The sequence below is a fragment of the Oncorhynchus mykiss genome, chromosome 14, assembly GCF_013265735.2.
Source record: "Oncorhynchus mykiss isolate Arlee chromosome 14, USDA_OmykA_1.1, whole genome shotgun sequence".
NCBI lineage: Eukaryota > Metazoa > Chordata > Actinopteri > Salmoniformes > Salmonidae > Oncorhynchus > Oncorhynchus mykiss.
Window position 1 is genome coordinate 34557961 of NC_048578.1, and position 24466 is coordinate 34582426.

Here is a 24466-nt window from a genome sequence, read left to right on the forward strand (position 1 = left end):
AATAGGGCTATCTTCTGTATACCACCCCTACCTTGTCACAACACAACTGATTGGCTCAAACGCATTCCGAAGGAAAGAAATTCCACAAATTAACTTTTAACAAGGCACACCTGTTAATTTGGATCCGCTCCTTGTTTTTCAATGTTTGCCTAAAATGACATTCCCAACTCAAACTGCCTGTAGCTCAGGACCTGAAGCAAGGATATACATATTCTTGATACCATTTGAAAGGAAACACTTTAAAGTTTGTGGAAATGTTAAATGACTGTAGGAGAATATAACCCATTAGATCTGGTAAAAGATAATACGAAAAAAAACATGTTTTTTTTTCATCTTTGAATTGCCTTATAAAGGCCATAATGTGTTATTCCAGCCCAGGTGTATTTTAGATCAATACTGCCCAAAGGTGCCTAATTGGTTAATTAATACATGTTCAAGTTCATAACTGTGCTCTCTCTCCTCAAACAATAGCATGGTATTATTTCACTGTAATAGCTACTGTAAATTGGACAGTGCAGTTAGATTAACAAGAATTTAAGCTTTCTGCCAATATCAGATGTGTCTATGTCCTGGGAAAGGTTCTTGTTACTTACAACCTCATGCTAATCGCATTAGCATACGTTAGCTCAACCGCCCTGAAGGGGGGGCGACGGGGGTGGGCGACACACCGATCCTGTCGACGTTAATTGAAATGCATTCCAGGTGACTTCCTCTTGAAGCTGCACAAGGATCATCTTCAGACAACTTGTTTATGTGGAATAGATTTGATGTCCTATTGATCGTAGCTTCCTATGGTTTTAGGAACCGTCTCAGTGTATGTGATTTCAGCCATGAATCTCAGAATTGTGCTGATTTACATAGTAACCATGACATGACCATTTTTTTATGGCTGTCAATGACTGCATGTCTCCATGGCATAATTTTATAACAGCTGTATAATTCTGTTTAGTTTCAAAGCCTAGTTTTAGAAACTGCATTACTGTATATCAGCTCTCACTTCTGTTCATTTCAGTATAAAGTGTTTTTTAATTATTCTGTTTGTTTGGCATTTTTTTTTTCTGGTAGGTGTCTCTGGAGCTGAAGAATGCCAGCATCATCTTCGACCACAGCCATCACACCCCGGAGTCCCTGGCTGAGGCCGTGGAGGACATGGGGTTTGACTCCATCCTCTCAGACACTACCACTTCCTCCGTGGTGCTCACGGAGACCCAGCTGATCCCCACCCCAGCCCTTCTCACCCCCGAAGCCCAACAGGAGGCTCTGACCAGGCTAGCTCAGCTCCAGGGGGTCCTAGAGGTCCAGGAGAACAAGGACCAGAGGGGGGTGTCTGTTACCTTCATCCCTGCCCTGATCAGTGTAGTGCAGCTGGGGGAGGTGGTTAGTAGCTTGGCCCCACTCCTGGAGGTCCCTACATCCAATAGCCCAACAGAGGAAACTCTGGTCTCAGGCCCAGCTCCTGCCACAGTCACAGTGTCAGCCCCGGCCACATCCTCACAGCCTCAGCTGGTGAAGATGCGGATCGAGGGCATGGTCTGTCTGTCCTGCACCACCACCATCGAAGGGAAGATTGGCAAGCTCAAAGGAGTTGAGAAAATCAAAGGTAACTTTGTTACTTTGTATTGCGTAGTAGCCACCGGTTTTACACTGAAGGCCATTTATCATTTGATCGTGAATCGATGAGTTCTGATCGAGTGTAGTGCTGATCTTGCTAAAGGTTCGATGCAGCTGTTTTAATCTCAATATCAAATCATTTCTTGGTAACAATGAAGTGTCTTACTGTGATTTGTTTTCAATTAAAATGGTCAAAAAGAAACAAAAAGCGAAGAGCAATTTCTCAAGCAAGAATTTTGCTCGGATTGTCTGGCAGTGGTCTGAGCGGGGAGGGGAAAACGGAAATTATTGGCAGAGATGTTGAACTCTCTTTTCTTATCGATCTATTAACTACACTGAACAAAAATATAAACTCAACATGTAAAGTGTTGGTCCCATGTTTCATGAGCTGAAATAGAAGAGAAACACAATGCCACACATGTTTCAAGTTTTTAGGGAGCGTGCAATTGGCATGTTGACTGCAGGAATGTCCACCAGAGCTGTTGCCATGGTATTTAGTGTTCATTTCATAAGCCGCCGTCAATTTACAGAATGTGTCAGTACGCCAACCGGCCTCACAACCGCAGACCACGTGGAACCACGGCAGCCCGGGACCTCCACATCCGGCTTCTTCCCCTGCGGGATCATCTGAGGGGGTGCTGAGGAGTATTTCTGTCTGTAATAAATCGTTTTTATTGGGGGGGGGGGCTCATTCTGATTGTCTGGGCCAGCCTCCAATGTGGGGCCCAAGCCCACCCAGGGCTGCGCCCCTGCCCAGTGATGTGGAATCCATAGATTAGGGCTTAATGAATTGACTTAAACATTGACTGATTTCCTTCTGTGAACTGTCACTCAGTAACATCTTAGAAATTGTTGTTTTTATATATTTTTTTAAAAGTATAATTTACCAGCTGGTGATGTCATCAGGCAGGACCAAAATTCCATCCAGCTAAAACAGGCTGAAACTTCTTTTCAAACAGCTGTTTTCACAATTTCACAGTATTATTCCAATCTCATAGTGGTGTGTGTGTGTGTGTGTGTGTGTGTGTGGAAAATAAAAATTGACTGCACTGGTCCTGTATCTGACTTTGCATTCTATAGCGATGAATGAATATGGGAAGTTGTAATAGTCTAGTATTCTCACTTAACATTAACTTGCATTTCAGGGTCAGGAATAATCTGTAAAAAAAAAAAAAACTATCTCCTGTTTTTCTGTCCTCAACACAGTGATACTTTTGGATTCCTGGAGATTATCATTTATGAATGTTTCCCTTGTGTGTTCTCCGCCAGTGGTTCTAGACTCCCAGGAGGCCACTGTTCTCTACCTGCCGTACCTCATCACTATCGAAGACATCATCGCCCAGATCGCCAAGGCAGGCTTCAAAGCCACACCCAAGTCCAAGCCCCGCCCCCTGCAGCTGTCCGTCAGTGAGATGGAGCGGTTGCTAAGCGCTGCCCTATCACCCCCACCACCAGTGGAATGTTCCACCGAGGATTCTGAGGTGTCCACAGACTCGGCCCAGACTACCCTCAGGGTGACAGGCATGCACTGCCGCTCCTGTGTGGTAAACATCCAGGATAACATCTCCAAGCTGGCTGGGGTGACCTCCATAGAGGTATTGTTGGAGAGCGAGAGCGCCTCCATCCACTACGACCCGGGGAGAGTGACTGTGTCTGGGCTACAGCAAGCCATCGAGGCCCTGCCACCGGGGACGTTTAAAACCCAACCCTGGAGCTCTACCTCTGGAGGTGTTAGCCCTACATCCACCACACCGCCACCGTCGTCCCAGGCCGGCCTCTCCTCCACCCAGCCCTGCTACAGCCAGCCTCTGACGACCACGGCCCTAATCCATATCGAGGGGATGACCTGTGGGTTCTGTGTTCAGTCCATCGAGGGGATGCTTTCTCAGAGGAAAGGGGTGCGGTCAGCCAAAGTGTCGCTGGCCAATCACAGAGGGGCGTTTGAGTACGACCCTCTCCTCACCCAACCAGAGGAGCTCAGAGAGGCCATAGAGGACATGGGATTTGATGCCTTCCTGCCTGGTGAGTTGATGGGCGGTTTGTATTATTTTTATCCTCCTAACTAGGGTTTCAAAATTCAGCCAGTACGTTCCCAGGTTTTTCAGAGATCCTGGTTGGGAGGATTCCCTCTCTCCTTATTCTGGGAATCATACAACAGGAATTTCTGTCTTTGTGGAAGTTTCTGGAAATTTGCAACCCTACACCTAATAATATCTCTAGCCTAAAGGCTGTGCTGTGAAGCAAAACAAATGAATCTGTGTCTATTTTGTTACTCATGTAAACTTCCCAGAACAGTAGCTGAAGAACAGCCATAGAAAGCAGAATGAGAAACTGACGTGAAATGGAAACTCATTGTTGCTACATTGTCCTTTTTTTAGAAACCAACTCCCTGTTGACCGTCCCGGTTATCAGTCCCCCCTCGCCCCCTTCCCTGTCCCCTTCCCCCGCCCCTGTCAAGGAGAAGGAGCTGGACAGCGACACAGAGAGGGGCGCTGCACAGTGTGTTAAGGGGGCCCCAAACACCCTCGCTAAATGCTTCATCCAGATTGGTGGAATGACCTGTGCGTCCTGTGTGGCCAACATTGAGAGGAACCTGAAGAATGAACATGGTGAGAGGAGATTATGTTCATTTAGGGCATGCAAATGATTTACTCCCTGTTTCAGTCCATTTTCTTTGGTAATTAACACAACCCGGTACTGACTACTGATGGGAACTATAGTGTAGATCTATCAGGAACACTGACATAGAGCCTGTTCTTTACAGAAGCTAGCTGTCGTATCTGGTACGGAAAAGTGTCATAAATGGTGTCAGTTTAAGATTTACGATGGCAGTTTTTAAGTAACATGGGAGGAACGTGTAGGGTGTTATGAAGGCCGTGGACTTCTACCTGGTCAGGAAACCCCAGGCCTTTAGTAAAGGCATTAATCACTTGTATATTTACTCTTGTCTCCCTTTAGCACCAAACTCATGTATCAGTTCGATAGGAAAGTGATTAAAATGGCTATGTTGCATTAGTCTTAACATTGTCCTGCGTTCCTCTGTGCAGGTATCTACTCTGTGCTGGTGGCCCTGATGGCTAGTAAGGCTGAGGTCCGTTATAACCCTGAGGTGATGGACCCTCTGAAGATAGCAGAGTATGTCAGAGAGTTGGGCTTCACTGCTTCTGTCATGGAGAACTATGAGGGTTCTGATGGAAGTCTGGAACTTGTGGTGAGTGTTCTGATTCTCATCACCACACCATAATGGTGTGATTTGGTGTTCTGATTCTCATCACCACACCATAATGGTGTGATTTGGTGTTCTGATTCTCATCACCACACCATAATGGTGTGATTTGGTGTTCTGATTCTCATCACCACACCATAATGATGTGATTTGGTGTTCTGATTCTCATCACCACACCATAATGGTGTGATTTGGTGTTCTGATTCTCATCACCACACCATAATGGTGTGATTTGGTGTTCTGATTCTCATCACCACACCATAATGATGTGATTTGGTGTTCTGATTCTCATCACCACACCATAATGGTGTGATTTGGTGTTCTGATTCTCATCAACACACCATAATGGTGTGATTTGGTGTTCTGATTCTCATCAACACACCATAATGATGTGATTTGGTGTTCTGATTCTCATCAACACACCATACTGGTGTGATTTGGTGTTCTGATTCTCATCACCACACCATAATGGTGTGATTTGGTGTTCTGATTCTCATCAACACACCTTACTGGTGTGATTTGGTGTTCTGATTCTCATCACCACACCATGCTGGTGTGATTTGGTGTTCTGATTCTCATCAACACACCTTACTGGTGTGATTTGGTGTTCTGATTCTCATCACCACACCATGCTGGTGTGATTTGGTGTTCTGATTCTCATCAACACACCATACTGGTGTGATTTGGTGTTCTGATTCTCATCACCACACCATAATGGTGTGATTTGGTGTTCTGATTCTCATCAACACACCATACTGGTGTGATTTGGTGTTCTGATTCTCATCACCACACCATAATGATGTGATTTGGATGAATCTCACAATCATGATGTTTTATAGGGCTAGGGATATTTCCACTGCCTCTGTTCCCTCTTGAATAATCCCAGATTGTCTCTGTGCTATACCCCTGCTAGATGTCCCCTTTTCAACAGTACATTCTCCTCTCCACCTCTCTCCAGGTCAGGGGAATGACTTGTGCCTCCTGCGTTCACAAAATAGAGTCCAGCCTGATGAAAGAGAACGGTATCGTCTACGCCTCTGTTGCCCTGGCAACCAACAAAGCCCACATCAAGTACGACCCGGAGGTGACGGGACCGAGAGACGTCATCAAACTCATAGAGGTACTTCATTATTTTTTTTTTTCAATCATTCATTAATTTGTTCATCCCAACTGGGTCATCCAACCCCTCTCCTCTGCCCTTCATGACCATGTGATATCAGTTTCTTTACCTAGTAAAATAAAGGGTTACATTTTATTCATTCATTTTGTCTATCAGAACCTGGGCTTCGAGGCATCTCTGGTGAAGAGGGATCGTACCGGCAGTCACCTGGACCACAGCAGAGAAATCACACAGTAATGGAAGGGAATGGGAGGTGTGGGATAACGGGTGGCAGTAGTTCAGCTGCTTGGGTTTTTTCCTCACTGGCTATGTAGACGAGATTACTCGTCTGTCTCCATCTCCGTACCACCTCCTCTCTCTCTCTCTCTCTCTCTCCTCCCAGATGGAGGAAGTCGTTCCTGGTCAGCCTGTTCTTCTGCGTCCCAGTCATGGGGATGATGACCTACATGATCATAGTAGATCACCAGATCAGCATGTCTCACCAGCACAACGCCACCGCACAGGACCGGGAACACTATCACTCCACCATGTTCCTGGAGAGACAGCTGCTACCAGGCCTCTCCATAATGAACCTGATTTCATTCCTCTTCTGTGTCCCTGTACAGGTAGGAGAAAAAGAGGGAGGGATAGATGGAGGGATAGATGGAGGGATAGATGGAGGGATAGATGGAGGGATAGATGGAGGGATAGATGGAGGGATAGATGGAGGGATAGATGGAGGGATAGATGGAGGGATAGATGGAGGGATAGATGGAGGGAGTGGGAGGTATAGAGGGAGGGATAGATGGGGAGTGATGGGGAGGGAGGGATAGATATATGGAGGGGGGAGGGAGGGATAGAGGATAGATGGGGGAGGGAGGGATAGATGGGGGGGAGGGATAGCTGGAGAGGGAGGGATGGGGAGGGAGGGATAGATGGGGAGATAGGGATAGATAGATGTATGGAGGGGGAGGGAGGGATAGGATAGATGGGGAGGGAGGGATAGATGGGAGAGTGGGAGGGAAGGATAGATGAGAGTGGCGTATAGACTGGGAGGGAGGGAAGGATCAGTCATTTGGGGCGTATAGACTGGGAGGGAGGGAAGGATCAGTCATTTGGGGCGTATAGACGGGGAGGGAGGGAACAGTCATTTGGGGCGTATAGACGGGGAGGGAGGGATCAGTCATTTGGGGCGTATAGACGGGGAGGGAGGGAACAGTCATTTGGGGCGTATAGACGGGGAGGGAGGGATCAGTCATTTGGGGCGTATAGACGGGGAGGGAAGGATCAGTCATTTGGGGCGTATAGACGGGGAGGGAGGGAACAGTCATTTGGGGCGTATAGACGGGGAGGGAGGGAACAGTCAAGAGTGCAAGGTCATAGAACATTTAGCTAGAAATATATTATGTAGAACAAACAAGACTCTGTTGAATAGAATAGATCATATCAGACTGAATAAGCCCCTGATTTAAAATTAGATTTACATTTTATATATAGTGCCTCCGGAAAGTATTCGGACCCCTTGATTTTTCCACATTCCACACCCTTATTCTAAAATTAATTACAGTGCCTTGCGAAAGTATTCGGCCCCCTTGAACTTTGCGACCTTTTGCCACATTTCAGGCTTCAAACATAAAGATATAAAACTGTATTTTTTTGTGAAGAATCAACAAGTGGGACACAATCATGAAGTGGAATGACATTTATTGGATATTTCAAACTTTTTTAACAAATCAAAAACTGAAAAATTAGGCGTGCAAAATTATTCAGCCCCCTTAAGTTAATACTTTGTAGCGCCACCTTTTGCTGCGATTACAGCTGTAAGTCGCTTGGGGTATGTCTCTATCAGTTTTGCACATCGAGAGACTGAATTTTTTTTCCCATTCCTCCTTGCAAAACAGCTTGAGCTCAGTGAGGTTGAATGGAGAGCATTTGTGAACAGCAGTTTTCAGTTCTTTTCACAGATTCTCGATTGGATTCAGGTCTGGACTTTGACTTGGCCATTCTAACACCTGGATATGTTTATTTTTGAACCATTCCATTGTAGATTTTGCTTTATGTTTTGGATCATTGTCTTGTTGGAAGACAAATCTCCGTCCCAGTCTCAGGTCTTTTGCAGACTCCATCAGGTTTTCTTCCAGAATGGTCCTGTATTTGGCTCCATCCATCTTCCCATCAATTTTAACCATCTTCCCTGTCCCTGCTGAAGAAAAGCAGGCCCAAACCATGATGCTGCCACCACCATGTTTGACAGTGGGGACGGTGTGTTCAGCTGTGTTGCTTTTACGCCAAACATAACGTTTTGCATTGTTGCCAAAAAGTTCAATTTTGGTTTCATCTGACCAGAGCACCTTCTTCCACATGTTTGGTGTGTCTCCCAGGTGGCTTGTGGCAAACTTTAAACAACACTTTTTATGGATATCTTTAAGAAATGGCTTTCTTCTTGCCACTCTTCCATAAAGGCCAGATTTGTGCAATATACGACTGATTGTTGTCCTATGGACAGAGTCTCCCACCTCAGCTGTAGATCTCTGCAGTTCATCCAGAGTGATTATGGGCCTCTTGGCTGCATCTCTGATCAGTCTTCTCCTTGTATGAGCTAAAAGTTTAGAGGGACGGCCAGGTCTTGGTAGATTTGCAGTGGCCTGATACTCCTTCCATTTCAATATTATCGCTTGCACAGTGCTCCTTGGGATGTTTGAAGCTTGGGAAATATTTTTGTATCCAAATCCGGCTTTAAACTTCTTCACAATAGTATCTCGGACCTGCCTGGTGTGTTCCTTGTTCTTCATGATGCTCTCTGCGCTTTTAACGGACCTCTGAGACTATCACAGTGCAGGTGCATTTATACGGAGACTTGATTACACACAGGTGGATTGTATTTATCATCACTGGTCATTTAAGTCAACATTGGATCATTCAGAGATCCTCACTGAACTTCTGGAGAGTTTGCTGCACTGAAAGTAAAGGGGCTGAATAATTTTACACGCCCAATTTTTCAGTTTTTGATTTGTTAAAAAAGTTTGAAATATCCAATAAATGTCATTCCACTTCATGATTGTGTCCCACTTGTTGTTGATTCTTCACAAAAAAATACAGTTTTATATCTTTATGTTTGAAGCCTGAAATGTGGCAAAAGGTCGCAAAGTTCAAGGGGGCCGAATACTTTCGCAAGGCACTGTACTTCTGGAAGCTGCTTCAGCACAAGAGCTGTTCGTCAGAAGCTTCATGAAATGGGTCTCCATGGACCAGCAGCCGCACACAAGCCTAAGATCACCATTCGCAATGCCAAGCGTCGGCTGGACTAGTGTAAAGCTCGCCGCCAGACTCAGGAGCAGTGAAAATGCGTTCTCTGGAGTGATGAATCCCAATTTATCATCTGGCAATCCGACGGACGAATCTGGGTTTGGCGGATGCCTGGAGAACTCAACCTGCCTGAATGCATAGTGCAAAACTATAAAGTTTGGTGGAGAAGGAATAATGCTCTGGGGCTGTTTTTCGTGTTTCAGGCTAGGCCCATTAGTTCCAGCGAAGGGAAATCTTAATGCTACAGCATACAATGACATTCTAGACAATTCTGTGCTTCCAACTTTGTGGCAACAGTTTGGGGAAGGCCCTTTCCTGTTTCAGCATGACAATGCCCCAGTGCACAAAGCGAGGTCCTTACAGAAATGGTTTGTTGAGATCAGTGTGGAAGAACTTGAATGGCCTTCAGAGCCCTGACCTCAATCCCATCGAACACCTTTGGGATGAATTGGAACACTGACTACGAGCCAGGCCTAATCGCCCAACATCTGTGCCCGACCACACTAATGCTCTTGTGGCTGAATGGAAGCAAGTCACTGCCACGATGTTCCAATATCTAGTGGAAATCCTTCCCAGAAGAGTGGAGGCTGTTATAGCAGCAAACGGGGGACCAACTCCATATTAATACCCATCATTTTGGAATGAAATATTCGACTAGCAGGTGTCCACATACTTTTGGAAATCTTGTGTATCTTTCTAAGTAACACAATACTTAATTAAATAAATCACAATTTGTGACTCAAGTGTGGAAGTCATTTCCTAATCAAACCTGAAATGAATATTTTTCCTGATTATTAAGATCTAACTTTCTTGTCTTTAGTTTATTGGCGGCCGCTACTTCTACACCCAAGCCTACAAGGCCCTGAAACACAAAACCGCCAACATGGACGTGCTCATCGTGCTGGCCACCTCCATAGCCTTCACCTACTCCGTGGTCATCCTCATGGTCGCCATGATAGAGAGGGCAAAGGTCAACCCCATCACCTTCTTTGACACGCCCCCCATGCTCTTTGTCTTCATCTCCCTGGGGCGCTGGCTGGAGCAGATCGCCAAGGTACTGAACCTATACATCTCTTTTTATTTAACCTTTTTATTTAACTAGGCAAGTCGATTAAGAACAAATTATCCTGACCTGCTCTGTCGCTATAGCAACCATATACTCCTGACCTGCTCTGTCGCTAACGCAACCATATACTCCTGACCTGCTCTGTCGCTAACACAACCATATACTCCTGACCTGCTCTGTCGCTATAGCAACCATATACTCCTGACCTGCTCTGTAGCTATAGCAACCATATACTCCTGACCTGCTCTGTAGCTAACACAACCATATACTCCTGACCTGCTCTGTCGCTAACGCAACCATATACTCCTGACCTGCTCTGTCGCTAACGCAACCATATACTCCTGACCTGCTCTGTCGCTAACGCAACCATATACTCCTGACCTGCTCTGTCGCTAACGCAACCATATACTCCTGACCTGCTCTGTCGCTAACGCAACCATATACTCCTGACCTGCTCTGTCGCTAACGCAACCATATACTCCTGACCTGCTCTGTCGCTAACGCAACCATATACTCCTGACCTGCTCTGTCGCTAACGCAACCATATACTCCTGACCTGCTCTGTCGCTAACGCAACCATATACTCCTGACCTGCTCTGTCGCTAACACAACCATATACTCCTGACCTGCTCTGTCGCTAACACAACCATATACTCCTGACCTGCTCTGTCGCTAACACAACCATATACTCCTGACCTGCTCTGTCGCTAACACAACCATATACTCCTGACCTGCTCTGTCGCTAACGCAACCATATACTCCTGACCTGCTCTGTCGCTAACGCAACCATATACTCCTGACCTGCTCTGTCGCTATAGCAACCATATACTCCTGACCTGCTCTGTCGCTATAGCAACCATATACTCCTGACCTGATCTGTCGCTATAGCAACCATATACTCCTGACCTGCTCTGTCGCTATAGCAACCATATACTCCTGACCTGCTCTGTCGCTATAGCAACCATATACTCCTGACCTGCTCTGTCGCTATAGCAACCATATACTCCTGACCTGCTGTCGCTATAGCAACCATATATTCCTGCTCTGTCTCCCTCCTCCAGAGTAAGACGTCAGAGGCTCTGTCCAAGCTGATGTCCCTCCAGGCCAGCGAGGCCACGGTGGTCACGCTCAACACGGACATGTCTGTACTCAGGTACTTCCTTAAAGAGCTCCTGTTTCTAGACCTGGAATTGGATAGACTGGGTGTTTCTGATCATAACCAAAACCGTTTCTGGCCCTGAGATTAGGAATTGGATAAGGTAGGCTGAGAGCTCCTGTTTCTAGACCTGGAATTGGATAGCCTGGGTGTTTCTGATCATAACCAAAACCGTTTCTGGCCCTGAGATTAGGAATTGGATAAGGTATGCTGTAAGATATTTGACACTAGTGTTTTTAAAGTTTCATCAGAACTGACCCCAGGCCAACATTGAACAGCGAACTCTTTTGAGACATGACATAGAACCAGTGCATTATACATCCGACTACACGCCTTTCTCTCTGTCCGTGTCAGTGAGGAGCAGGTAGATGTTGAGCTGGTCCAGAGAGGAGACGTGGTCAGGGTGGTTCCTGGAGGGAAGTTCCCCGTAGATGGGAGGGTCATCGAGGGACACAGCATGGCTGACGAGTCTCTCATCACAGGTGGGTGACAGTGGGAGGATCAACTCTGAGGATCCTGCAGAAGATGCATCTCAAAGCTAATCGTCTCTGATGTGCGTTTTGTGTCCCAGGCGAGGCCATGCCGGTGACTAAGAAGCCAGGCAGCTCAGTGATAGCTGGCTCTATCAACCAGAACGGCTCTCTGCTCGTCAGTGCTACACACGTAGGCCTGGACACAACCCTGTCTCAGATAGTTAAACTAGTGGAGGAGGCTCAGACATCTAAGGTGAGGCTGGTTGGTGGTGGTAATATGTTCATTTTTGTGTAAAACGATCTTCTGTTTCCTGTACTTTGAGTTGGATATAAGGGATATTGGATATATATTTGTCAATATTTGATTTTGACAGAACTGACCTTGGGCAACACATGGAGGATTTGTCTCAGAATGAATTTTTCAGTTGTTCTGAGCTAGAAGAGCTTCACCTCTGTGACCTCTGACCTACGCTTTAACCTTTTTACCTTTATGACCTCTGACCTCTCCCCTGCAGGCTCCCATCCAGCAGTTTGCAGATAAGATCAGTGGCTACTTTGTCCCGTTCATCGTTGGGGTCTCTCTCCTCACTCTGTTCGCCTGGATCCTCATTGGCTTTGTCGACTTTCCACTGGTGGAGAAATACTTCCCTGTGAGTAGCCTTTACTATACTGATATCTGTGTAAAACCTTTACTATACAGATATCTGTGTAAAACCTTTACTATACAGATATCTGTGTAAAACCTTTACTATACAGATATCTGTGTAAAACCTTTACTATACAGATATCTGTGTAAAACCTTTACTATACAGATATCTGTGTAAAACCTTTACTATACAGATATCTGTGTAAAACCTTTACTATACTGATATCTGTGTAAAACCTTTACTATACAGATATCTGTGTAAAACCTTTACTATACAGATATCTGTGTAAAACCTTTACTATACTGATATCTGTGTAAAACCTTTACTATACTGATATCTGTGTAAAACATTTACTATACTGATATCTGTGTAAAACCTTTACTATACTGATATCTGTGTAAAACCTTTATTATACTGATATCTGTGTAAAACCTTTACTATACTGATATCTGTGTAAAACCTTTACTATACTGATATCTGTGTAAAACCTTTACTATACTGATATCTGTGTAAAAACCTTTACTATACTGATATCTGTGTAAAAACCTTTACTATACTGATATCTGTGTAAAAACCTTTACTATACTGATATCTGTGTAAAAACCTTTACTATACTGATATCTGTGTTAAAACCTTTACTATACTGATATCTGTGTAAAAACCTTTACTATACAGATATCTGTGTAAAAACCTTTACTATACTGATATCTGTGTAAAAACCTTTACTATACTGATATCTGTGTAAAAACCTTTACTATACTGATATCTGTGTAAAAACCTTAACTATACTGATATCTGTGTAAAGCCTTTACTATACTGATATCTGTGTAAAAACCTTTACTATACTGATATCTGTGTAAAACCTTTACAGGGGGTGTATTTAGCTAAATCATTCCTTCTTGAATCAGCTATTTTCATCATTTTCATTTAAGTTCTGTCTCTTTGTGAGAGCAGTATGGGAAAGCCCTAGTCTGCTGTCACCTGTCTACTTCCTGTTTAAACAGTGGAGGCTGATCAAGGAGAGGAAATCAGCATTAGACTATTGAAATGTAAACCAGACTGTTCCCCTGTTTCACTGGCTCCCTCTACAGGGCTATGATAAGAGCATCTCCAAGGCAGAAGCTGTGATCAGGTTTGCCTTCCAGGCCTCCATCACGGTGCTGTGTATCGCCTGCCCCTGCTCTCTGGGCCTGGCAACCCCGACAGCTGTGATGGTGGGCACGGGGGTGGGCGCTCAGAACGGTATCCTCATCAAGGGAGGGGAACCACTAGAGATGGCACACAAGGTGAGGGGAGAAGACACTACCAATCAGACCGTAGTCGATCACTAATAATATCATATTGATAGTAAAAAATCATTAGGTTTGATATGTTATGCCTCATGTTTGTAGTCAGAATCTGATTGTTTGCGACTGTATGTTATTAAATTGTCTGAGGATCGCGATACTGTCGCTTCCCTTATTCCTCACTCATTACAAAAGAAACGGTATATTTTCCAGATCCAGACAGTGGTGTTTGATAAGACGGGTACCATCACCTACGGAGCTCCTAAAGTCATCCAGGTGAAGATCGTAGTGGAGGGGAACAGGATGCCTCGCTCCCGTCTGCTGGCCATCGTAGGTACTGCAGAGAACAACAGTGAACACCCGCTGGGAGCTGCCATTACCAAGTACTGTAAACAGGTGAGTCTGTTACCAAGTACTGTAAACGGGTGAGTCTGTTACCAACTACTGTAAACGGGTGAGTCTATTACCAAGTACTGTAAACGGGTGCGTCTGTTACCAAGTACTGTAAACGGGTGCGTCTGTTACCAAGTACTGTAAACGGGTGCGTCTGTTACCAAGTACTGTAAACGGGTGAGTCTGTTACCAAGTACTGTAAACAGGGGCGAGTCTGTTACCAAGTACTGTAAACGGGGGCGAGTCTGTTACCAAGTACTGTAAACGGGGGCGAGTCTGTTACCAAGTACTGTAAACGGGAGCGAGTCTGTTACCAAGTACTGTAAACAGGGGGGAGCGAGTCTGTTACCAAGTACTGTAAACAGGGGCGGGCGAGTGTGTTACCAAGTACTGTAAACAGGTGAGTCTGTTACCAAGTACTGTAAACGGGAGCGAGTCTGTTACCAAGTACTGTAAACGGGAGCGAGTCTGTTACCAAGTACTGTAAACAGGGGCGGGCGAGTCTGTTACCAAGTACTGTAAACAGGGGCGGGCGAGTGTGTTACCAAGTACTGTAAACAGGGGCGAGCGAGTGTGTTACCAAGTACTGTAAACAGGTGAGTCTGTTACCAAGTACCGTAAACAGGGGCGAGTCCTACAGCTGACAGGTAGGAGACTGGCTGTGAATCCTCGTGAGTGGATCATTCCAAGTGCCAGTCTGTCATTGTGAATCCAGATGAAGTGTACTAATCTGTCTCTCTGTGTTAGGAGCTGGGGACAGAGTCCCTTGGTGCGTGTACTGACTTCCAGGCTGTGCCAGGCTGTGGAATACGATGCCAGGTCAGTAACACAGAGACCGTCAGGAGAGGACAGTGGTGTGTGTGTGTGTGTGTGTGTGTTAGGTCAGTAACACAGAGACCGTCAGGAGAGGACAGTGACGGCTGTGTAATAACTAAACCTGTGTGTGTGTTAGGTCAGTAACACAGAGACCCTGCTGAGACAACATCAAGAGGACAGTGACAGTGAAGACAACAACCAGGGAAACAGTGTTCTGGTCCAGATCAGTGACTCCAGAACCCGGCCAGGATCACACCCCCTCATCATGGACCCGCAGCCTCTCAGTGCGTACTGGGATGTGTAGTGCAAAATAGGACAGCTATTTTAAAGCCAAATGGAAAATATAATCTTAAATTAGCCCTTATTGTCAATTATTATTCACCATAAGGCCTGACTATTCCCCTCTGTGTTCCTCTATAGCCCTGGAGCAGACAGCATCCTACGTGGTGTTGATAGGGAGCCAGTAACCTCTGTGTGTTCCTCTATAGACCTGGTGTTGATAGGGAGCCAGTAACCTCTCTGTGTGTTCCTCTATAGACCTGGTGCAGACAGCATCCTACGTGGTGTTGATAGGGAACAGGGAGTGGATGAGGAGGAACGGACTGCAGATCAGACCTGATGTTGACGAGACCATGAATGAACATGAACGCAGAGGACGCACTGCTGTACTGGTGGCAGTCGACAGTGAGTTACTGAGGAGGAGTTTCCAACCCTTAATCCATTGTGTTGCTGAGTATATAACCTCTCTCTCCCCGTCTCTCTCTCCCCGTCTCTCTCTCCCCGTCTCTCTCTCCCCGTCTCTCTCTCCCCGTCTCTCTCTCCCCGTCTCTCCCTCCCCGTCTCTCTCTCCCTCCCCGTCTCTCTCTCCCTCCCCGTCTCTCTCTCCCTCCCCGTCTCTCTCTCCCTCCCCGTCTCTCTCTCCCTCCCCGTCTCTCTCTCCCTCCCCGTCTCTCTCTCTCTCCCCGTCTCTCTCTCTCTCCCCGTCTCTCTCTCTCTCCCCGTCTCTCTCTCTCTCTGTAGGTCTTCTATGTGCCATGATAGCCATAGCAGACACCGTGAAGCCTGAGGCAGAGTTGGCAGTATACACGCTGCAGGCCATGGGGCTGGAGGTGATTCTGATGACTGGAGACAACAGCAAGACGGCACGGGCCATCGCTGCTCAGGTAGGGGACAGGACTGGGTGGTAGGGTTCAGAGGTCACGGGATCCATTTCATTGAAACCATCAACGAGCTGTGTTCAGGAGACGACAGAGTACTACATGCAAATCTAATGTTTATGAATGCACTGAACCAGAACATGTCACTCTGGAAAACAGCATCTGATAAACAACCCAAATGTAAATGTGCTTTTATTGTAGGTTGTGAACTGTCATTTAGCTGTCTCTCTGTCCCCTCCAGGTGGGTATCAGGAAGGTGTAACTAGTTTTTTTGTAGGTTGTGAACTGTCATTTAGCTGTCTCTCTGTCCCCTCCAGGTGGGCATCAGGAAGGTGTAAATGTAGTTTTATTGTAGGTTGTGAACTGTCATTTAGCTGTCTCTCTGTCCCCTCCAGGTGGGCATCAGGAAGGTGTTTGCGGAGGTGCTGCCGTCCCACAAGGTGGCCAAGGTAGAGCAGCTGCAGCAGGCAGGGAAGAGGGTGGCCATGGTGGGTGACGGGGTCAACGACTCGCCCGCTCTGGCCATGGCAGACGTTGGCATCGCCATAGGAACTGGCACCGACGTGGCCATAGAGGCAGCTGACGTGGTGCTGATCAGGGTGAGGAGCAGAGAGCTGAGTGGACGGCTGTTAATCTGTCTGGCCGTCTCTACATGTTAATCTGTCTGTTCATCTACATGTTAATCTGTCTGGCTGTCTGATCTTCTTTACATGTTAATCTGTCTGGCTGTCTGATCGTCTCTACATGTTAATCTGTCTGTTCATCTACATGTTAATCTGTCTGGCTGTCTGATCGTCTCTACATGTTAATCTGTCTGGCTGTCTGATCGTCTCTACATGTTAATCTGTCTGTTCATCTACATGTTAATCTGTCTGGCTGTCTGATCTTCTTTACATGTTAATCTGTCTGGCTGTCTGATCGTCTCTACATGTTAATCTGTCTGTTCATCTACATGTTAATCTGTCTGGCTGTCTGATCGTCTCTACATGTTAATCTGTCTGGCTGTCTGATCGTCTCTACATGTTAATCTGTCTGGCTGTCTGATCGTCTCTACATGTTAATCTGTCTGTTCATCTACATGTTAATCTGTCTGATCGTCTCCACATGTTAATCTGTCTGATCGTCTCTACATGTTAATCTGTCTGTTCGTCTCTACATGTTAATCTGTCTGATCGTCTCTACATGTTAATCTGTCTGTTCGTCTCTACATGTTAATCTGTCTGTTCATCTACATGTTAATCTGTCTGGCTGTCTGATCGTCTCTACATGTTAATCTGTCTGGCTGTCTGATCGTCTCTACATGTTAATCTGTCTGGCTGTCTGATCGTCTCTACATGTTAATCTGTCTGTTCATCTACATGTTAATCTGTCTGATCGTCTCCACATGTTAATCTGTCTGATCGTCTCTACATGTTAATCTGTCTGGCTGTCTGATCTTTACATGTTAATCTGTCTGGCTGTCTGATCGTCTCTACATGTTAATCTGTCTGTTCATCTACATGTTAATCTGTCTGGCTGTCTGATCGTCTCTACATGTTAATCTGTCTGGCTGTCTGATCGTCTCTACATGTTAATCTGTCTGTTCATCTACATGTTAATCTGTCTGATCGTCTCCACATGTTAATCTGTCTGTTCGTCTCTACATGTTAATCTGTCTGTTCGTCTCTACATGTTAATCTGTCTGATCGTCTCTACATGTTAATCTGTCTGTTCATCTACATGTTAATCTGTCTGGCTGTCTGATCGTCTCTACATGTTAATCTGTCTGGCTGTCTGATCGTCTCTACATGTTAATCTGTCTGGCTGTCTGATCGTCTCTACATGTTAATCTGTCTGTTCATCTACATGTTAATCTGTCTGATCGTCTCCACATGTTAATCTGTCTGATCGTCTCTACATGTTAATCTGTCTGGCTGTCTGATCTTTACATGTTAATCTGTCTGGCTGTCTGATCGTCTCTACATGTTAATCTGTCTGTTCATCTACATGTTAATCTGTCTGGCTGTCTGATCGTCTCTACATGTTAATCTGTCTGGCTGTCTGATCGTCTCTACATGTTAATCTGTCTGTTCATCTACATGTTAATCTGTCTGATCGTCTCCACATGTTAATCTGTCTGTTCGTCTCTACATGTTAATCTGTCTGTTCGTCTCTACATGTTAATCTGTCTGATCGTCTCTACATGTTAATCTGTCTGTTCATCTACATGTTAATCTGTCTGGCTGTCTGATCTTCTTTACATGTTAATCTGTCTGGCTGTCTGATCGTCTCTACATGTTAATCTGTCTGTTCATCTACATGTTAATCTGTCTGGCTGTCTGATCGTCTCTACATGTTAATCTGTCTGGCTGTCTGATCGTCTCTACATGTTAATCTGTCTGGCTGTCTGATCGTCTCTACATGTTAATCTGTCTGTTCATCTACATGTTAATCTGTCTGATCGTCTCCACATGTTAATCTGTCTGATCGTCTCTACATGTTAATCTGTCTGTTCGTCTCTACATGTTAATCTGTCTGTTCGTCTCTACATGTTAATCTGTCTGATCGTCTCTACATGTTAATCTGTCTGTTCGTCTCTACATGTTAATCTGTCTGTTCATCTACATGTTAATCTGTCTGGCTGTCTGATCGTCTCTACATGTTAATCTGTCTGGCTGTCTGATCGTCTCTACATGTTAATCTGTCTGGCTGTCTGATCGTCTCTACATGTTAATCTGTCTGTTCATCTACATGTTAATCTGTCTGATCGTCTCCACATGTTAATCTGTCTGTTCATCTACATGTTAATCTGTCTGATCGTCTCCACATGTTAATCTGTCTGATCGTCTCTACATGTTAATCTGTCTGTTCATCTACATGTTAATCTGTCTGGCTGTCTGATCTTCTTTACATGTTAATCTGTCTGGCTGTCTGATCGTCTCTACATGTTAATCTGTCTGTTCATCTACATGTTAATCTGTCTGGCTGTCTGATCGTCTCTACATGTTAATCTGTCTGGCTGTCTGATCGTCTCTACATGTTAATCTGTCTGGCTGTCTGATCGTCTCTACATGTTAATCTGTCTGTTCATCTACATGTTAATCTGTCTGATCGTCTCCACATGTTAATCTGTCTGATCGTCTCTACATGTTAATCTGTCTGTTCGTCTCTACATGTTAATCTGTCTGTTCGTCTCTACATGTTAATCTGTCTGATCGTCTCTACATGTTAATCTGTCTGTTCGTCTCTACATGTTAATCTGTCTGATCGTCTCTACATGTTAAGCTGTCTGATCGTCCCTACATGTTAATCTGTCTGGCTGTCTGGCCGTCACTACACGTTAATCTGTCTGGCTGTCTGATCGTCTCTACATGTTAAGCTGTCTGATCGTCCCTACATGTTAATCTGTCTGGCTGTCTGATCGTCTCTACATGTTAATCTGTCTGACTGTCTGATCGTCTCTACATGTTAATTACGGCTGAGATCCCGTTAACGGGATCGATATGACAACAGCCAGTGAAAGTGCAGGGCGCCAAATTCAAAACAACAGAAAGCTCATAATTAAAATTCCTTAAACATACATGTATTTTATATCATTTTAAAGGTATTCTTGTTGTTAATCCCACCACAGTGTCCGATTTCAAAAAGGCTTTACGACGAAAGCAAACCAAACGATTATGTTAGGTCAGTACCTAGTCACAGAAAAACACAGCCATTTTTCCATCCAAAGAGAGGAGTCACAAAAGCACAAAAAGAGATAAAATGAATCACTAACCTTTGATCTTCATCAGATGACACTCCTAGGACTTCATGTTACACAATACATGTATGTTTTATTCGATAATGCTCATATTTATATCCAAAAATCTCAGTTTACATTGGCGCGTAACGTTCTGCTTCCAAAACATCCGGTGATTTTGCAGAGAGCCACATCAATTTACAGAAATACTCATAATAAACATTGATAAAAGATACAAGTGTTATGCATGGAACTTTAGATAAACTTTTCCTTAATGCAACTGTGGTGTCAGATTTCAAAAAAAGCGCACCATGCTATAATCTGAGTACAGCGCTTAGACACAAAAACAAGCCATACAGATATCCGCCATGTTGTGGAGTCAACAGAAGTCAGAAATAGCATTATAAATATTCCCTTACCTTTGATGATCTTCATCAGAATGCACTCCCAGGAATCCCAGTTCCACAATAAATGTCTGTTTTGTTAGATAAAGTCCATAATTTATGTCCAAATACCTCCTTTTTGTTCGCGCCTTTAGTTCACAAATCCAAATTCATGACGCGCAGGCCAGAGGAAGTCAAAAAATTCCATTACAGTTCGTAGAAACATGTCAAACAATGTGTAGAATCAATCTAGGATGTTTTTAACATAAATCTTCAATAATGTTTCAACTGGAGAATTCCTTTGTCTTTAGAAATGCAATGGAACGCAGTTACCTCTCACTGGAGCGCACCTGACTGAGCTCATGGCATTCTGGCAGACCTCTTACTCAATCAGCTCTTATTCTCTCCTCCTTCACAGTAGAAGCCTGAAACAAGGTTCTAAAGACTGTTGACATCTAGTGGAAGCCTTAGGAAATGCAATCGGACCAAATTTACACTATCTTGGATAGGCAAAGACTTGAAAACCTACAAACCTCAGATTTCCCACTTCCTGGTTGGATTTTTTCTCAGGTTTTTGCCTGGAATATGAGTTCTGTTATACTCACAGACATCATTCAAACAGTTCTAGAAACTTCAGAGGGTTTCTATCCAAATCTACTAATAATATGCATATCATAGCTTCTGGGCCTGAGTAGCAGGCAGTTTACTCTGGGCACCTTATTCATCCAAGCTACTCAATACTGCCCCCAAACCATAAGAAGTTAATCTGTCTGGTTGTCTGATCGTCTCCACATGTTAATCTGTCTGTTCTTCTCCACATGTTAATCTGTCTGATCGCCTCCACATGTTAATCTGTCTGATCGTCTCTACATGTTAATCTGTCTGATCGTCTCCACATGTTAATCTGTCTGATCGTCTCCACATGTTAATCTGTCTGATCGTCTCTACATGTTAAGCTGTCTGATCGTCTCTGCATGTTAATCTGTTGGCCTCAAATTCATTTTTGAAGAATTGCGCAATTTTATTGTCATGGTAAAGCTCAGTCTGTCTTGAATACTAAGTTTTCCTCTCTACCCCGTGTCTCGTTCTCTTTCCATGTTCTCTCTCTACTGTCTACAGAATGACCTGCTGGATGTGGTGGGGAGTATTGACCTGTCCAAGAAGACCGTCAAGAGAATCAGGATCAACTTTGTGTTTGCTCTGGTCTATAACCTGGTGGGGATCCCTATCGCTGCTGGGGTGTTCATGCCTGTTGGTCTGGTTCTCCAGCCGTGGATGGGTTCTGCTGCCATGGCCCTCTCCTCTGTCTCTGTGGTGCTGTCCTCTTTACTACTTAAATGGTGAGTTACCAGACCAGGTACTCTCTTCTCTCTCTCTATTTGTAGCTACACTAACTCTCCTCTCTCTCTCTCTATTTGTAGCTACACTAACTCTCCTCTCTCTCTCTCTATTTGTAGCTACACTAACTCTCTTCTCTCTCTCTATTTGTAGCTACACTAACTCTCATCTCTGTGTGTTTGTAGCTACACTAACTCTTCTCTGTTTGTAGCTACACAAACTCTTCTCTCTCTCTCTCTGTCTCTCTCTCTCTCTCTCTGTGTGTTTGTTTGTAGCTACACTAACTCTCTTCTCTCTCTGTTTGTAGCTACACTAAGCCCAGCGCTGAGCTGCTGGAGTCTCGTCTGGGCAGTCAGAAGAGAGACGCTGCAAGCCTATCAGACGTCAGTGTACACATCGGCATGGGCGAGCTGCGCCGTTCCTCCCCCAAGCTGAGCCTATTGGACCGCGTCGTTAACTTCAGCCGCGCCTCCATCAACTCCCTCCAATCAAAGCACTCCCTGAACAGCATGGCCCTCAGCGAACCCGACAAACACTCATTGCTGGTGGGGGAGGCCCTCTGCGAGGAGGAGTTTGTCTGAGGCTAGGTTATGCTAAGCTACGCTAGTCTATGCTAATTTAAGATTGGTTTAGCCATTTTATGCTTGACTAGGCTACGCTAAGCTAACGTAAGGTAGCGAAGGCTAAGTGGGTTACATAAGTTAATTGCCCCATCAATCAACACAGGTGCCCCCAGTGTGACCATCTTTTGACTTGGAAAAAGCCTTTCTGTTGCCCCACACCGTCTGACTGACAGCGCGCACTCCAATGGATGCCTGGAGGGGGGGCTTCATGTTCACTCTACCGCTGCCCTGGGTCTTTTGTCAATGGCCACTTGTACCCTCAGGGGATGGGGTCTTACACTGGGGTTTTTATAGGAGCTCTGACTCTTTGTCCAGGGTGTTAAGAGCTTCAGCTGAAAGACGATGCAGGTGTCATTAGGAAGACTGCACTGCAATCTTTTTCTATGTGCTTTATAATATGAAGGTTTGCAGAGACAATCTTTTGACATTTATCCAAAGACATCCTAAAATGGTGCCCCATGTTAAAGTGTACTTAATGTGACAAAACAAAAGTCCTTCTGAGGCAGCAGAAGTGTATTAAATATACTGTTGTATATTATGATTGTATAATTAAGCAATGAGGCCCGAGGAGGTGTGGTATAAGGCCAATATACCACGGCTAAGGGCTGTTCTTATGCACAACGCAACGCGGAGTGCCTGGACACAGCCCTTAACTGTGGTATATTGGCCATATACCACAAACCCCCCGAAGTGCCTTATTGCTATTATAAACTGGTTACCAATGTAATTAGAGAAGTAAAAAATAAATGTTTTGTCATACCCGTGGTTTATGGTCTGATATACCATGGCTTTCAGCCAATCAGAATTCAGGGCTCAAACGACCCATTTTGTAACGAGAGTATTTATATTAGCCTTATTTAAAAACAAAAACAATTACCACAGTACTTATTTGTACTTTTGTCATATATTTTCCTTGGAACATGAAGGAATGTTGTTGAGGATGTTTGTTTGTTATCCGTATGTTTCCAACAAACTTTGTTTTCTCAAATTAAGAAATATATATTGTATCATCTAAAGAATGTACTGTATAAACTCTAAGGATCTCTTACTGCAGAATACTTGTGTAACCATTTGTACCAGTAAACGTTACTGAAGTGCCAATTGTATACTCAAAGTCCAACACATTCCAAAGATAACGCTGTGCTCAGCAGGAGTCTGCAGCTGATTGGCTAGTCTGCTTTACCACAGTCTTATTTATTGACCGAGTTTCTCACAGAATGAAGAAGAATTGCATGTTAATTATGTAATTCATTGGATTAGGAACACAGACCTGTGTGAAACAGCCAATAGTCAGTTATTGAATGTCAATTCTTCACTGTGAATGAAACAACCGATGTTACATGGTAGAAGTAATACGTGAGATGGGATATTTTGAAAACCAGGAAGACGTGGGTCACTAACATCTGGGTTTCTGGTGGGGGGGCACCAGGAAGACTTGGGTCAGTAACATCTGAGTTTCTGGGGGGGGCACCAGGAAGACTTAGGTCAGTAACATCTGGGTTTCTGCGGGGGGGACGACTGAAATTGAGTTCTAAGTTGATTTCCAAATATCATTCTAACTATATAGAGTTAGACTATATTGCTAGAGACACTATGAAACACCCAAATGTAAAGCTAGCAGGACTAGAAGGATAGATTGTAAGTCCTCTTCATTCACATTGTGGTCATGACTGATCATGCCCAGAAGGCCTGCTTGTTAGTTGAACTGTCCAGTAGTGGCTTGTCATCTGTGTGTAATTCATCTACATTGCTGTGCTTTTCAACGTGAATGATGTAATCATGCAACACAATGTAGACACCTACTGATTCCTCCACATTAGATGCCAGTTTCATTGTGCTCTGATATGCAGACCATAGTGTCAGCCAGTACATGTATCTAGCCATCCAGGGGGGGGGGGGTTGTATGTGGAAGCTATCTGGGGGGGGGGGGGTTGTGTGTGGAAGCTATCTGGGGGGGGGTTGTGTGTGGAAGCTATCCGGGGGGGGGGGGGGGTTGTGTGGAAGCTATCCGGGGGGGCGGGGTTGTGTGGAAGCTATCCAGGGGGAGGTTGTGTGTGGAGGGCATTAGTGTTTCCATATAGGTTGTCTGTATAATTATCTTGGAATAAACTGCTTTGACGTTGTTCTTCTGTTTTATTTTCATTTAAACACACAGCATCATTCTGGCC

General features: G+C 44.8%; 1 protein-coding gene across 4 annotated transcripts in view; it reads left to right on the plus strand.

Annotated features, from left to right (window-relative positions):
- The window catches only part of LOC110489175 (copper-transporting ATPase 1), a 33634-nt gene extending 10294 nt beyond the window's left edge, over nucleotides 1–23340 (plus strand). For all 4 annotated transcript variants that reach the window (XM_036943383.1, XM_036943384.1, XM_036943382.1 and 1 more), the window contains exons 3-23: nucleotides 1066–1600; nucleotides 2881–3633; nucleotides 3990–4220; nucleotides 4659–4822; nucleotides 5796–5957; nucleotides 6114–6190; nucleotides 6340–6562; nucleotides 10063–10296; nucleotides 11370–11461; nucleotides 11819–11946; nucleotides 12036–12190; nucleotides 12453–12587; nucleotides 13676–13870; nucleotides 14084–14266; nucleotides 15011–15082; nucleotides 15216–15363; nucleotides 15617–15763; nucleotides 16100–16242; nucleotides 16632–16835; nucleotides 21457–21677; nucleotides 21983–23340. In XM_036943383.1, the coding sequence (XP_036799278.1) occupies nucleotides 1066–1600; nucleotides 2881–3633; nucleotides 3990–4220; nucleotides 4659–4822; nucleotides 5796–5957; nucleotides 6114–6190; nucleotides 6340–6562; nucleotides 10063–10296; nucleotides 11370–11461; nucleotides 11819–11946; nucleotides 12036–12190; nucleotides 12453–12587; nucleotides 13676–13870; nucleotides 14084–14266; nucleotides 15011–15082; nucleotides 15216–15363; nucleotides 15617–15763; nucleotides 16100–16242; nucleotides 16632–16835; nucleotides 21457–21677; nucleotides 21983–22256 (4476 nt within the window). In that variant the 3' untranslated portion in view covers nucleotides 22257–23340. The remainder of the gene's footprint in view (nucleotides 1–1065; nucleotides 1601–2880; nucleotides 3634–3989; nucleotides 4221–4658; nucleotides 4823–5795; nucleotides 5958–6113; nucleotides 6191–6339; nucleotides 6563–10062; nucleotides 10297–11369; nucleotides 11462–11818; nucleotides 11947–12035; nucleotides 12191–12452; nucleotides 12588–13675; nucleotides 13871–14083; nucleotides 14267–15010; nucleotides 15083–15215; nucleotides 15364–15616; nucleotides 15764–16099; nucleotides 16243–16631; nucleotides 16836–21456; nucleotides 21678–21982) is intronic.
- Nucleotides 23341–24466: the final 1126 nt, after the last annotated feature.